Source organism: Pteropus vampyrus, unplaced genomic scaffold (assembly GCF_000151845.1).
Source record: "Pteropus vampyrus isolate Shadow unplaced genomic scaffold, Pvam_2.0 Scaffold9, whole genome shotgun sequence".
In the NCBI taxonomy this organism is placed as follows: Eukaryota; Metazoa; Chordata; class Mammalia; order Chiroptera; family Pteropodidae; genus Pteropus; species Pteropus vampyrus.
In genome coordinates this window covers 13179933-13197120 of record NW_011888790.1, presented here as the reverse complement: position 1 = coordinate 13197120, position 17188 = coordinate 13179933, and the positions used below count along the sequence as shown (strand labels likewise).

The following is a 17188-nucleotide window of genomic DNA, read 5'->3' as shown; positions in this document are numbered from 1 at the left end:
AGGGCTTCTCTTCTTCCCCGTTACACTCTTTCTCACAATCGGCACTTATTTATTTATTTGTTTGTTTATTTGTTTATTCATTTATTAAAATTATTGAGATGACATATATTCAGATAATTATTGAGATGACAATAAAATCATATAGGTTTCAAGTATACAATTCAATAATACATCATTGGATATATTGCATTGTGTTTTCACCACTCAAAGTTAAATTTCATTCTGTCACCATATATTTGACCCCCTTTACCTTATCTACCCCGCTTCTCCCCTCCTTCCTTCTGGTAATCACTGAACCATTGTCCATATCTATGAGTCTGTTTGTCATGTTTATTTGTTGCTTTCAGTTTTATATCCGACATATGAGTGAAATCATATGGTTCTCAACTTTTTCTGTCTGACTTATTTCTCTTAGCTTGATTATCTTGAGGTTCATCCATGTTGTCACAAATGGCAGTATTTCATCTCTTCTTATGACTGAGTAATATTCCACTGTATATATGTACCACAGCTTCTTTAGCTAATCATCTATCATAGGACACTTCGGTTGCTTCCATGTCCTGGACACTGTGAATAATGCTGCTATGAACATAGGGGTGCATATATCTTTATGAATAAATGTTTTCCATTTTGGAGGATAGATACCCAAAAAAGGGATTCCTGGGTCATATGATAATTCTATTCTTAATTTTTCGAGGAATCTCCATACTTTTTTCCATAGTGGTTGTACCAATTTACATTCCCACCAGCAATGTATGAGGATTCCTATTTCCCCACAAGCTCTCTGACACTTGATATTACTTGTCCTGTTGATGATAGCCATTCTAACAGGTGTAAGATGGTATCTCATTGAGGTTTTGATTTGCATTTCCCTTACAACCAGTGAAGTTGAGCATTTTTTCATATGTCTGTTGGCTCTTTTTATGTCTTCTTGAGAAAAGTGTCTTTTCAGGTCCTCTGCCTCTTTTTTAGTTGGATTGTTTGTTTTTCTGTTGTTTGGTTATATAAGTTCTTTGTATATTTTAGATATTAACCGCTTATCAGAAGTGTTGTTTCCAAATCTCTTCTCCCATTCAGTTGGTTGCCTTTTTGTCTAGTTAACAGTTTCTTTTGCTGTGCAGAAGCTTTTTAGCTTGATATAGTCCTACTTATTTAATTTTGCTCTTACTTCCCTTGACTTTGAGGTTAAATTCATAAAATCCTCTTTAAAACCAAGGTCCATGAGTTTAGTACCTATGTTTTCTACTATGCATTTTATTGTTTCAGGTCTTATATTTAGGTCTTTGATACATTTTGAATTAATTTTGGTGTATGGTAACAGATAGTAGTTTTATTTTTTTGCATGGGCTTTCCAATTTTCCCAGAACCATGTCTTGGCCACCGTGAATATTGCAGCTACAAAGCACTTTTTAAGTCTCCTAAAGAATTAAGACCATGGCAAAACTGATTTTGGCAGAATCTGAGGGTTATTACAATCTTTTTTTCTGTGCTCTCAAAAATAACCTAAATTTTAGGTAACAGCCTTAAAACAGGATTATCTGGGGTCTCTATTTAATATGGCAAAATACCAGTATGTTAAACTATTTTTCATATTTCTCAAAAATACTGTCATTTCAGTCACATCACGTTAATTTTAAAACTAGTCCGTGAATTAGTTTTCTTTTTTTAATTAATTAATTAATTTTTATGATAACATTAGTTAACTAAATACAATAAGTTTCAGCTGTACACTTTAACAATAAGGCACATATATATTTGCACTGTGTATTCACCTCTCTAGTTAGATTTCTTTCTGTCCCCACATATTTGACCCCCTTTACCCCATCTACCTCCCCACTGTCCCCCACCCTCTACCCTCTGGTAAACACCAGTCTATAGAGACTCATATCCATGAGTCTCTGTTTGTTTGTCCTGTTCATTTGTTGCTTTTAGGTTTATATCCCACATATAAATGATATCATGTGATTTTTCAACTTTTTCTGTCTGGCTTATTTTGCTTAGCATGATTATCTCGAGGTCCATCCATGTTGTCACAAATGGTAGCATTCCATCTTTTCTTATGGCTGAGTAATATTCTATTGTATATATGTCCCACAGCTTCTTTAGCCAGTCATCTATCGTAGGACACTTCAGTTGCTTCCATGTCCTGGACACTGTGAATAATGCTGCTATGAACATCGGTGTGCAAATATCTTTTCAGATATGAGTTTTCAAGTCTTTGGGGTAAATACTCAGTAAAGAGATTGCTAGATCATATGGTAGATCTATTCTTAGTTTTTTGAGGAACCTCCATACTGTTTTCCATAGTGGTTGTACCAATTTGCAGTCCCACCAGCAATGTATGAGGGTTCCCATTTTTTCGCATCCTCTCCAAAATTTGTTAATATTTGTCCTCCTGATAATAGCTATTCTAATAGGTGTGAGATGGTATCTCATTATAGTTTTGATTTGCATTTCCTTACTAGCTAGCCATGTTGAGCATCTTTTCAAATATTCGTTGGCCAATTGTATATCCTCTAGGGAGAATTGTCTGTTCAGGTCCCTTGCCAATTTTTTGATTGGATCATTTGCTTTTTTGTTGTTATTGAGTTGTATGAGTTCTTTGTATATTTTGGATATTAGGCCCTTATTGGAGACGTTACTTGAAAATATATTTTCCCATTCGGATGGTTGTCTCTTTAGCTTGTTGATGATTTCTTTAGCTGAGCAGAAACTTTTTAGTTTGATATAGTCTTATTCATTTATTTTAGCTTTTACTTCCTTTGCCTTTGAGGTCAAATTCATAAAATCTTCTTTAAGCCCAAGGTCCTTGAGTTTAGTTCCTAAGTTTTCTTCTATGCATTTTATTGTTTCAGGTGTTATATTCAGGTCCTTAACCCATTTGAGTTAATTTTGGTGTGTGGTGATAGACGACAGTCTAGTTTCATTCTTTTGCAGATGGCTTTCCAGTTTTCCCAGCACTATTTATTGAAGAGGCTTTCCTTTCCCCACTGTATGTTTCTGGCATTTTTGTCAAAAATAATTTGCCCATATAAATATGGGTTTACTTTTGGACTCTCAATTCTATTCCACTGGTCCATGTGTCTGTTTTGCTGCCAAAACCATGCCGTTTTGATTACTGTTGCTTTGTAGTATAATTTGAAGTCAGGCAGAGTGATGTCTCCAGCCTCATTCTTTTTTCTCAAGATGGCTTTGGCAACTTGGGGTCTTTTGTGTTTCCATACAAATCTGATGATTTTTTATTCTATTTCTTTTTAAAAAATCATCGGCACTTTTTTAGCTCCCAGAAGTCTTGTAGGATTCAGCTCGATGGCACCTTCTCCAAGAACCTTCCTTTGCCCATCACCAACCCCACATTATGTGCAACTTTATCAAAGCGACTATATCAAATTTTCATTCTTAATTTTTCTACTTCATCTACTAACCTAGGGCAGAAGGTGTGTTTTAATCATACTATGTATTTGTACAACCTATAAAACATTAATTGCTAAATAAAACTTAATAGAGTGAAAAAGAATTTTTGATTTTCAGCTTTGTCCATTAGATATTAATAAGAAAACATATTTTAGTGAGTTTAAAATTCTTTGATTAGCTCAAATATTAGTATTATTATAAATTAGTAATTAATTTATTTTGAAAAGGGCAAATTTCTCTTTAAAAACTTCTAAACGTCACAAGATATATGATAGCCCTAATAAAAAGGATTTTGTGTTCTCTATATGGTAGGCTTTTTATGTATTAAAAGGATAAAATCTTTATACTCTTCTGCTAAGACCACAATGAAATATACATCAGAAATTTTACTGAACAGTGTAAATATTTTATCCCAGTCCTCTTTTATTTATTTATTTATTTTTTTGGAGAGAATTAGACATATTAGGTAAATTAGGCAAAGTGGTAAAGCAAATAATGCAACAGTAAACAACCAGGAAATTGTAGCAGCGGACACTTCTTTCAGTTAGAATGAAAACGAGGCCTCAAAAAAGTAGGAAGAAAAGAGTAGAACCAGTTTTCAATATGACTGTTTTCTGAGTTCAGCATTTCTCAAAGTATGTCCCAGAGAACACACCTTCCTTAAGAACTAACACTTAAAAACATAGTTTCTGTGTCAGTAAGTTTGGGAAATACTTTGAATACATTTATCCCTTGGAGACTTATAACATCTCAAGGAATCCTTCAAAAATGAAAATATATATGTCTAACAATTTATTCAAAATGCTCCCAAAGATAGTTGACCACGAATTCACTCCCACTGCCTCTATGCCCTCACACACAGACGTGGTTTGGAAAACAAATGTTAAGAAATTCTGCCTTCATTTATTTATTACTTTAAATAAGAGTAAGCTTTGAGATGGCAAATAAGCTTTGAGATGGCAAATGTTATAATACTAGAAATATAATTACATAGATAAAGCATTTTGCTATGGAAGAAAAAGCAGATTAGATTAGATGATGTGAATTTGAATGCCATCCCTGTTTCTTTATGGATATATAATATTAGACAAATCGTTTAACCTTTCTGAGCCTCGATTTCTCCATTTATAATATTAAGACAACATCTTTTACATTGCAAAGTTGTCACGAGAATTATGAGACAATAAATGTGAAAGTAGTTTGTCAAATGTGAATCACTATAAACATATTACATAAAATAGTATTACCTAAATAAATTGTTCTAAAAGAATAAAATGTTCCAGTGAATAAACATATCAAAAGATATTTGTTTAGTTTTAAAATGTATATATTCAACTTACCAGTCCTAGTGCCCAGCTATCACCAAACACCTGGGCATTTCTCACTTCTAAGTTATTTGATGTGGTCATATCATTTGAAGTACATTTGTCAAAGTTTCCACATAATCCTGATAGTTTGTTCTAAAGTAAAAGAAAATTATCATGAAATACTCCGTATTCACTTCAACATTTAAGGATTGAGGATTCATATGCACTAAAATTTTTAAATATTTAAAAGACATTTATAAAATTTTCACAACCACTTAAAATGTTTCAAGAAGGTAAAATTTCATATATATTGAATTATATTTAACAATTACTTTAAATTCTCAAAAGTTTACCGTTTCCCAAATTTAATCTTTCCACACTTACCAATGTCTTAGCGTTGATACAACTGAAAACATAAATAACTTGGAAAGTATAATACAAACATTACAGTACATGTGTGTATATTTTTTGAATGATGAAAGCCCCACCTCCTGATGTTTTTAAAGTTTTGTAACACTATAAATGTTGAAACAATAAAATAATTTATTTTTCCCTAGGTCAGACTGAAAAACAAAACATTCAAAATATAACTTTTAAAGAAAAAAATTAACTAACACTTCTGTATCCAAATTTTACTTAATTTTTATAAAGGTTATTATGGGTTGTGAAGTAGTTACAGCAAGTGCCATATGGTTTATTCACATCAACAATACCCACTGCATTTTCTCAAATAATGTGAAAAACTTGACTCTTAAGGAAAGGAGGTAGACTAAGAAGACAAGGAGGAATATTCCAAAAACAATGAAAATTCTCCTCAAAACTTTGAAATTAAACAAATTGAACTCCTTTTTGACATACTGAAGAATGTAATGTAGCCATTCGTTAATGGTGAAGTAGACTGGCCAGTGTCACCAGCAAACCTGACAATAACCCTAGGATTACAACTGCCAGAGTCACTGCTTAATACAGTGACTCTGCTCTCAGAAGGCACAATGTTTATCCAAATACATGGTCACTCCACCGTTGGTCACCCCAAATTAAGGCAGCGGTAGGAGAGATGCAGCAAAATGAATAGTTAATTTGTTTCCAAAAAGTAGAGAAGAGAGGATACATGATAAAGAATGGCAGAGAAAAATAGCTGAAGAAACATGTCAATGACTAAATTATTTCATCTTCATCAAAGACATGAGCAAACACTTAGGGAAAAGAAAATGACTTCAATATACAATCATATCTTAAATTTACAGCATATTAAAATCATTTAATAAAATATTTAACAGAAAACAATATTACAACAATTAAAAGTATAAATTGCCGAAATTGTAAACAGCCCAGATTGAATCTCCAACCATGAATGGATGAAACAAATCAGTACATCCACACAACAGAATATTATTCAGCAGTGCAAAGGAACAAACTATTAATTCATTTGACAATATGGGTGAATCTTAAATGTATTTTGCCAGGTCAAAGAAGCCAGACCCAAAGACTTCATACTGTATGATTTTACTTATATTGTATCTGGGAAAAGCAAAACTATTGGGATGGAAAATAGATCAATGGTTGCCAAAGGATTGGGGAATAAAGGTAGGAGTTGACAGAAAAGGGCCAACATGGAAGAAATTGGGGAGTTGATAGATCTGTTTTACATAGAACAGTGGTGGTGGATACATAACTTCATGTATTTGTTAAAATACATAGAACTGTACACCGTAAGAGTAATTTTTCTTATGTATTTTTAATAATTTTACTATATATAAATCTAAAAATATATCCAGAATATGGAGGAAAAGATGGAATGCATATTGTAATAAATAAATGTAACTGTATTATAAACATATCACATAACCACACTGAAAGGGATCAGAAGCGTGAAGCTGATCTAAGAAACTTAGGGAAACTGGATACTGTAAAGTAAAAAAAAAAAACTGTACAGAACACTCTACTCTAGTTGGTAAAGTGGCTCTTCACTGGGTATGAGTTAGTAATTCTGAAAAATACAACCTATTTCTTAAAGAAAAATATCAATCATTTTATTTCCACAAAACATTGAAAGGTAAATTTAATTTCATATCTTACATCTCATTTGGATTGACCTACCAAATAGGTTGACTTACCTTCCACTGTGGTCCAACTTTGATATGAATGGTTGTCTTTTTATCCCAAAGAAGAGTGATATCTTTCTCTGGAAAGTATATTACCATGTAGTACCCTGCCTTCCAAAGCTGGTATGTAGGTTTATTTTCCAGAAAAAAACCTGATCGCTTCTTTAAAGAATAATAATAATAATAATAATAAAGAAAAAAGTGAATCCCTTTTTCTCCAACCAAAATGTAAACATTAAATTACTATCCACCGATAAGTATCTATGTACCAGTATTTTTACTTAGTCCTGTCTTTCTGAATTTTGTAGCAAAAGACAAAACAAATGCATTAAATAGGAAATGCATTAAATTGGTAATGAGACACAAACTGGTAGATGGGCTCAACATGGATAAATGAACAAAAGGGAAAGGTATTTCAGTTCTAGATAAGAGCATAAACAAGAGCATGGACATAGAATAAATTAAGGAGACATACCTACTGACTCAGATATTCTATAATGATAATGAATAAATATAATTGAGTACTAAAAATGCATGCCTTTATTATCATCACCAAGCCAGTATTACAGGAAATGTTGGAAGGATTTCTTTAAGAAGAAAAAACATGTATCAAAAACAGGAATAAAAAATGGTAACAACTACATTCCTATCAATAAGTACCTCAATTGGAAAAGTAGTAAGTGCTCCAACTAAAAGATAGAGTGGATTATTGGAAAGGAAAGCAAGACCCCCACATGTCGCCTATAAGAAACTAACTTAAGATTAAAAGACACACACAGGCTAAAAGGAAGGGGATGGAAAAAGTTATTGTTATGATGGACCCAGAAGGTATTTAAGTCAGACAGAGAAAGATAAACACTATATGATTTCACTTATATGCGAAATCTAAGGAATAAAAAGAACAAACTAATCAAAAACAGACTCAAAAATATAGTGGACAATTTGGTATCAGACAGAGGGGAGGGAGGTTTGGGTGGCTGGGAGAATGGGGTGAAGGGCTAAAGAAGTACAAATTAGTTTCTGATGGATGGTCATGGGTATGGGGAGCATGGCATGGGGAATGCAGTTAGCATTAATATGTTGTCTAAGTGGAAGGCCAGGGGAGGGAGGGTGCAATTGGTGGGATCATTTTATGAACTATATAGATGTCTAACCAATGTACTGTATACTTGAAACTAAATTTAAAAATAAAAGAAAAAGAAAAAAAGAAAGAGCCAATGAAAATTTAAAAAATGTATGCCTTTACCTACATATATATATAATTGGAAAACAAAAGCACAAAGTGCGTGCGTGTGTGTGCGTGTGTGTGTGTGTGTGTGTGTGTGTGTGTATGAGAATTAGAGAGAGAGAGAGAGAGAGAGAGAGAGAGAGAGAGAGGTGTGGTATGAACTATTCTATAAGAGGCCACACATAGGAAGGTATAGAGAGCTGAGAATGAGAATGGAGAAAAAATCATTCCAAGCAAAAAAGGAACCATCAGAATAGAGGATTAGGGGCACGAAAGTTCAAGATCTGGTCAGGACTAAGGAGAGCACCAAAGGACTAAAACATGAATTCTCTGACAGGTATAGTCTGAGACCTTTTGCAAATATGCTACCTACACAGGCAAGGGCTGTTACTTCATATGCAAAATGTACTTAATAAAGTCTTTTGAATAGGAACATAACAGACCATGTTTGTATATTAAAAGAAAATAACTTATGTGCTAGAAAGGATAATAGAAGGAAGATACTAGAGATGGAACTTATTGGGAAAATTTATTGTCTCTAGCCTAAAATGAGAATATGCAATGATTTTTATGAGCAGGGCCTATTCCTCATAAAAAATGACATTGAATCTGACACTGAAATTAACTCATATAATAACTTCAAAATTGCATGGTTAAATCAAATTAAGTAAAATAAATATATCCAGAGCAAAATAAAAATTGTGAAGGAGATATAGAATCTTTTGGTTATACTATAGTAGACACATTTATAAATATTCCATAACACAAGTTAAATAAACTTAGTCATATCCGTAAGGAGTTTTCGGTCTCCTAGACCAAGGTCATACTTACAAGTGCTCAGTGTATTGCATAGAAAAGGATGTGTTGTGTAACCTATATACTGTTAATGAACTCTACCTAACCTCTTTTCCTTCTGCTCCCAAGTGCCAAGCTGGAGTTACAGGGCAAGACCCTGGGCACCTGTGAAGTTCTGCATGCAGCTTGGGAGTACCCTTGTGCCCAGTGAGCAAGCCATTAAGTAATAGAGAAAAACTACCATGACAGTTAAAAAGAGACTATAAAACAAAGAGAATTTTTTTTTCCTGTTTTGAACAAGAGGCCTGCATTTTTATTTTTCACTAGGCCCATAAAATGTGTAACCTGCCCTACCCACAAGTCACTCTCTGCCATGGAACATATTTCTATTGTTTTGATTCTACTTCGCAGTACCTTTCTATTATCTGACTTGTCTTTGGCTTTATTATCTGTCTTCCCGCAACTTGAATGTTAGCTCCGTGAAAGATGTACTTTGTCAGGTTTATGGCGGAATCTTCAGCTTCTAGATTAAGGCTCGACTTATAAATTTTTAATACTTTCCTGTACTGGCCTGTTTGCAGGTCTCACCTTCCTGCCTGATCAGCAAAAATTAAAGGAGGTAAATGGGATATTTGTGGCTTATAGCTCCTTTTCAATCCATGAAATACTCTTTCATGTATTCTGTATTAAAGTTCCCTCAGACTGGTTGACATATCTTTAGAACATAAAATAAATTTTTGAATAAGGCAGCTTGTTATTAGAATCCCTTCCAGTTGGTTTTGCATCGGTTAGCTTGATACAAAAGCATATCTTTTCTATTTACTTGCAGAGGTAAAAATCTTTCATTTTTATTAGACAGGGCAGTTTACTACAAGGCAATTCTCTTTGATCAAAAGGAGATACCATACTCCTTTCATTTCAGTTTAAGTAGTAAGAATGCTGCTACTCGTTACAATTTGCCCAAAGTAGAGAACTCCGATTTAAATGAGAATTACAGCACTTTCTACAAACTCTAATGATGTTAGAAAGATACATTGTAAATGTGGAGAAATAAAACATTTAAAGTACAGCTTAAATAAATTCATTAAATGTTTATATCTTACATATTAAATAAAATTAGAATTGTGCATTTATTGAAAAATAATAAGAGGTTATTCTGCTGGATGAGCAATCCATTTGTCATAAAATAAATGGTACTTATTTTCACTTTTGATGTCTGAGAACAAATATCAGTGGGGGATTTGTTATGATCAATTATTTTTATGGCTTTCTTTCATTGACCTATATGAAGGAGATTCAACACCTGCATAGAGGTGAAAATTGGATTTGAAAGTTACAGAGAGCTGTAATTAACACTTCAAAAATGTGTTAAACTGTCTTTATAAGAGCATTTACTATTTTCTCTTTAGTTTCTTTTTTTTAACACATCCTTGTTTTAGGTAGAACCTTTATCTATAGATGAATATGAGTTAATGGTTATACCAAACTGCAGTAATTACTTCAAAAGGATGTCAGCATGACTATAGAAACTCTGCTTTGTCCAAAGCTTGATTGTTGCCTAGTCAGTCTCGGTGTTTCAGTGTTTCTGACTGAGATGTAAGCTATATTCTAGGGCACTGTTTCTCAAAGTTTAAAGTGCAAAGGAATTTAGGGTACCATTAAAAATATTAATTTTCTTTCTCAACCTTGACTATTCTAATTATTGAGATGGAGTCCAGGAACTAGCTTTTATAACAAATATTTCAGATGATTTTAACGCAGAAATTTTGCAGACCAAACTTTGAGGAACACTGTTCTTAAATCTCAGAGAGGCTATTTTTTAAAGGCCATATGTCACTTCTCAACTTCAAAATTTCTTACTTGTAAAGTAAGTTCAGATATCTTACACAATTCAAGAGTCTCCGTGGTTTGGAACTAGTCTCCTTGTTTACTGCTCCTGCTCCTCCTGCATTAAAGTCACTCTGAACATGTCTCCCTGACTTTCTTTGCCCTCCTTCCACAATTCCCATATACTTCAACCAAAGTTGAAGTTCTTGGAGTTCTTCAAATATACATTTTATTTTTCAACTTTATTTCTTTCAACATGATCATTCCTTTGTACTGATTGCCTTTCTACTCTCTCTCCTCACCTGGCTAATACCTACTCATCTTTAAGACTTAGTGCAAATCATTTCACCCAGAGCATGTCTTCTGAGTCTTCAAAAATAAGGAGGGTGAAGGAGAGGAGGAGAGCCATTTCTTGAAATCCATTATTTTATTTAATCCTCTTCTGAACTTAAGAAGTAGATTCTATAATCATCCCAAATTTACAAATGGGAAAGCTGCACCTCGCCCAGGGTGACACAGCCAGTAAGTGATAGAATAGGGCCTCCAAGTGAGTACTGACTGATCCCAAAGTCTATGCTCTTAACAACTCGGTTGGTTTAGGTCTTCTTCCCAGGGGTTCCCACACTATCCTGTACCTGCTCTTGACCCAGCACATCGCACTATACATCCCTATTTACTTGAACATATTTTTCATTGGAGTAAGTTCCTTAAAGACAAGCATGGTATCTTTTCACCATGTGGTCTCAATAATTAGCATAATTTTGGTACATGCTAGACACTTTGCATGAATGAATGAATGAATGAATGATGAATGAATGAAATTTTTTCACTCTTTCAAATTGGGCAGGCTCCAAAAATACAAGAATAAACAAGGCAGACAAGTAGTTCCAATTCTCACATAGCTCATAGACAAATGGAGAAGATAGGCAGCCACAAAAATAATTTCACTAAAATGTGATGCATGTCCTAACAGGGTACTTGAGAGCATGAGGAAGAGATAAAATGAGACTTCTCACTTAAGAATAAGTTAAATAGAAAAGTTGATCCAGGTAGGAGTAATGATATTCATGAAGAACCAGAGGTGAGGGAAACAACATAGAGTACTTATAGAACTGATAAAATTTCCAACTTCTAAAACATGGGCTTGAAGCAGAAAGTAATGACAGGTGAGGCAGGACAGTTAGCAAGGGCCAGATTGGTGAGGACTGGAATCCGGGAGTCTAGTATGTAGGGTGTTGAAGTATACTCCAGATAATAGGTGAACTGTTGTTAGGGCCTAAATGACAACCACGGTAATGAAGAATAGATGAAAGAATTAGAATATGGAGAATTTTGGGGTAAAACAAAAGAGACAAGTCAAGTGTGATTTGTCAGCCATACAAAATGATAAAGAAAAAAATAGTTAAATCTAGTACCTACTTACAGAGAAAAGTACCACTTATAGAGAAAATAAAATTTTAAAAGTAAAGTTTTTATTTTATTTTCAGTATCCTCAAGGCAAGTTAAAATGATCCTAAAATAAGTAATTCACTAACCTGTTTGTAAGGAGTATCATTCAGGTAAATCTCAGTGTCCCCAACTGAAATCAAAACACTTTTAGAACAAACAATATCGTTGTCAAAGCATTTCTTGTTCTGGGCAATGATAGATATATCTGAATCATCTGCACTCTGAAATGTCAATAATATTATATTAATATAAATGTATACTATATATAATTTTTAGCTATTTTTTATTAACAAAATCTTAAAGAAGTCCAAGATTTACAATGGTGTATACAGAAACTGAAATACAACTTACCTCTAAAATAAAGATCATTTTGGTCTAATAATATGAAGAATTTTATGAAAATATACCAATATAGCTCAATCTTTAAACATTATCTCTAATATCTTCTGTTAATTTTTTTCTAGTGAAGCTTTTTTCCATTTTATTATTATAGGTCAAGTTTACCAACCAGTTTCCTCTCAATAAGTACCCGAAAAGACATGTCACTTAGGGGAATTTTAAAAGAAATATTTTCATTTTAGACAACATCTTTTATCTTAAGGAGTTTTCTGGCTATATAATTATTTTGCCTACAAGTTAAAATTAAAATAGATACAAAACTTTGATATGTGTTGGTAAATAAAATAATGCATATCATTTGAGAGCTTCCTTTGAACTTTGCATACGTTATTTCATTTAATTCTTATGATACTTTTTGAATTAAGTATTATCTCCATTTAACAGATCAGGAAACAGAGGTTAAGAAGGATTAACTGATTATCCAAGGTCACTTAGCTAAATAAGGGCAGAGACAGAGTTCTAATTTTTGTTTTAGAAAAACTTTTGTAGAAAAACTAGGAAAGTCTAGCAGTAGTTGAGACAAGTCAGTTGTAGGTTACAGAGAATCCTTAATGTTTGAGAGAACATTACTTAGGCCCACACACTCTAAAGCTAATTCCCTCACCTCTCACCTCATCTACACTTTCCTTCAGCCACTACCTACTTCGTCTACTAAGAACATGCTCTCTAGAACCAGGGTTTCTAATTCTGTATCCCACTTTCATGAATGGGCTTCTGTTATTCTGAAGACCCTAGAAATTATTTGTAAAATGCTGTTTTTGAATATCAATATTTTTCTAGAAAGTCCATGGTTTGCATCAAATTTTTCAAGCGGTCCTTCTCCTGTCAAAAGTCAAAAACCACACGGCTCTAAGAATCCTTCCACTAATTTGGGGAAGGTAGAGATTTCACCAGAAGGAAAATGACATTTTTCCTTCGACTCCATATCCACTTTTCAAGGACCCACACACATTTCCTGAATCCTTTTTCTTTCTAGACATATGAGTCAGTTTTTTGTTTTTTTTGTTTTTTTTTTTTTCAAAGTGAGAAAAGTCTTTACGTGTTTGGAAATCATACATGTCTTGATGCGAATTTTCTACATTTAGTTTTCACATCATCATCAATAGGAATACTAACTCAATATTATCTTTTGGTTTATTTAAGTTCTTCCTGTCTTATTAGTAATTACTATAGCATAGTGCCTAGAAGATAGGTTTTCAATGAATGGGTTTGATAGAGTAATGAATGTGTCCCTCTGTGACCCATTTTTCTTTTCTTCACAGAAACTGAAAGCTTTTGCTTCCTCATAACTTTTGCAATGCATTTCCTAAAATTTGAAAAGGAGAATAATAAGGGTCATTAAGATGATTGTGGCATTGTACCACTCAAAAAATAATAATAATGCCACACTTTTCTGCCTTTACGAATGACTTTCAAAGAAGAAATAATATATAATTTAGGGTTTTGTTTTGATCTTCCTCTTGGGAAGAGTTTAGGTTAAGGGATGTGAAAAACTGGCTGAAAGTCTTTCTATTGCCTTTATATTTCCATTACTATTAATTAAAGTGCCTCAATGTTAGCTGTATTCTTTGTATTAATTCAGAAAAGCCAAAAAATTCTACATTGTATAGTCTGTCTTGTAATAGCATGTTAAATTGACAGTAACTTGAAATAACATCAATTTCTAAGAATCACATTTCTATAATTTCTATTTTTAATGTATTTCAAGTTATATCAGGTTTGGAGATAATGCTACAGAGTTGCTAAGCAACGTAGTGAGTAGGATTACAAAGCTAGAGGAAAAAGGTCAACATCAATGTGCTACACGGACTCCTCAAACCCTTTATTCTCAGGTACTGAAAACATTGAAAGAGACTATTCTCCCAAGTGATTCTGAAAGAAAATGTCGGCACCTCTCAAGGTAGTATATTATTTTACATGACATCTCAGTCTAGGTACCTGTCAGAGCCCCAGCCTTCTAAGAGTAACTACCCCATGCAAATCTCTGCTGATACTGTAGCCTCAGGTAGCCATGTTTTATGTCCTACAGCTGACTAAACCCAAAGAATTACATTCATTTATGAGCCAATGGACTTTAATGCTGGCAAGAAAAAAGACAACTTTAGCAAATTAGATTATCTCTCACATTTAAACCAGAAAATAGTAGTTAAAAAAAAAAAAGTTTTTTGTAGTAAGATCCTAGGATGAATGGACATAGAGAGAATAGAAGGTAAAGTGGGAGCTCGACAGGTGAGAGCAAGTTTAAGATATGAGGAAGCAGAAATAATGAACTGAAGATAAGAGAACAAAATAAAGAAAAGAGAATTACACAAGCAAGGCAGAGTAAGCAGAGAGTAGAGCATTCACACATAGATTGTCTGAGCTGCGCGAATGACATCAGAGCATCCTTGAATTCCTGATACCCAGGAGGCAAACCCACCATTCAGCTGTTACTTTTGTAATTGTCCTGTTTAAGGATTTCCTTGGGGTGTTATTTCCCTTAGGGTTTTACACACACAACTTACCAAAGCACCCACCCCCTACTTTTCCTTTCCTGAAATAGCAAACACTTAACCAGAATGTCTCTGAGAAGGAAAACCACCCTGAGGTGCTTCACTGCAAAGGAAATCTACTTGAAAATATGTTGATCAAGAAATAAGTTACAATGGAGTGAAATATGCCAGTACCAGTTCCTCTCCCCTCTATGAAACTTTTCTGTGAACTGTTTCTTTAGTCAAAATCAGTTACATTCCCACAGCAGAGCTTTCATTTGGCCCAGTCTTCCAATTTCTTGTTTATTGATGACTCCCCCAATGTAAAACAATGGGAGTAAAGCTGATGTTTTCATTATTGTTCCTGTAAGAGCTCTTAGCATAGAGACATAGAGAGCAGACTTAAATATTTAATTAATTAACTAATTTTACAAAATAGAAAAGTAGAAAAATAATTAGTAGAAAACTTATGCTAAAGTTCTATTGAAATGTTTTAGGTTTTAATACATAGGGTTTACTATCTAAATGTATAAATTACTATAATGTAAAGTAAATACTTAACCTTAATATCTAAGATTAATAATGGAGATGAGTCTTATGTATAAAAGATTACAACTATTTGCTTAAATTTTCCAACAAAGATATATTTAAGAATTAGTTTACATGAATAAAGTAGAAAATTATTTAAACATTAATTTCCCAAAAGGCCACTTAAAGAATTAATTCAATAAATGCCAAGATTTTTATCTTCTTACTCAAATAGATTTAAAAATATGTCAAAGCCTTCTACAAAGTTTGGTTTATATAATTCTAAAAATTGAATAAAATTAATACAGATTCATTTACATTTCAACTTTGAAAACATTAACATATCAGAATTGGAAAGTATTCTAGATTTTATCATTTAATTTAATTTAATCTTAAATATTTCTGGTTTTCATGATATAGAAATGTTTAGAAAACTATAAAGAACTGATTTGGGTTGAAAATATCCACTATAATACAGACAACATATATTACGCTAAATATTGATAAGATTCAAGATGTCTTTCTGCTTCTGCCCCCTTTGTCTTCAGCATGTTTGTCAGATAAACAATATAAGTAAAAACTGCACTGTTAAAAGAGGTCATGGAGAGAACTTGATGAGCCATTTACCCATGAGCTGAACCCCGACAATAGAGGCTCCTCACCCGCTTCCCTTGTCCTTAGAATGTACCACAGTTCCCACAATGGAAGCAGTTTTCAAGGACTCGGCCTTGAGAGAAAAATGCGTTGTTGAGACCATCTGGATGGTAAATGTGACTGAATCGAATTAAGGCCTCTATATAAACTTTTAAGATTCTGGCAGGAAGTTATAGAGATCGATTTGTTTTATGGTCACCCAAGACAAGCCTCATGTGTAAGCTACCTTGCTTATTAAAAATCAGTCTGGCATGGCCTACTTGTTTCTTTGATCTCTCCTTGCCTTCTGTGTAGAGGGGGCAGTTTCAGATTTCACCTGGGAAGCTCCCGAGTGCTAACAAACACGCACAGGGAAGACAAACCACTTTAAAAATCTCATTTTAGAGAACAAAGATGATTGGCTTAAAGATGGTTAATATGCAAATGATTCCTATTTGGAGAAAATTTTAAATTGACCGTCCATCTCTTAGTCTAAAACTTTAAGATAGTTTTAAAGTAGTTTTTCTTTTATAAGACTAAGCTAGAAAATAAAGATTTGGAGACAATCAGCTGGTAAACAGAAAGTCAGTCAAAAATATAAAAAGATTTTTTTAAGGATGAATGGCTTTGTCTGTCACCTTTAGGATGGTTCAAGGAAGGGAAGGCAAGAAAAAGCATATTTATCATTTTTAAAAGAAATATTTATTATTAATTGTATAATGTTTTTAGGGCCTCAATTTGTTCCTTAATTCCACAATTTTCTTTTTCATTTACTTATATTCCCTTAGCACATGTTTAATTTATTTTATTTTATTAATTCCATCATCTTCTTTATAACTTCTAGAAGATAGAAAATATTTTTTATTTTATGGGGAGTGACTTTTATTCAGAATGTAATTTTCATCTGATTTTCATATGCTAGTTTTTTTTTTTTCTTTTTGCCTGAGTACCACACTGTCGTATAATTTGTATTTCACTCTTATTTGACAGAGGCACTTCTAGCCAATTCTATCTGGATCTTTATATTTGCCT

At 33.2% G+C, this 17188-nt stretch overlaps 1 protein-coding gene across 1 annotated transcript in view; it reads right to left on the bottom strand.

Moving 5' to 3' along the window:
* The window catches only part of OTOGL (otogelin like), a 133378-nt gene that overhangs the window by 54367 nt on the left and 61823 nt on the right, over positions 1-17188 (bottom strand). Inside the window, exons 26-28 of the mRNA XM_023520405.1 lie at positions 12212-12346; positions 6839-6988; positions 4755-4874 (exon numbers count right to left, since the gene is read on the bottom strand). Of these exons, the coding sequence (XP_023376173.1) occupies positions 4755-4874; positions 6839-6988; positions 12212-12346 (405 nt within the window). The remainder of the gene's footprint in view (positions 1-4754; positions 4875-6838; positions 6989-12211; positions 12347-17188) is intronic.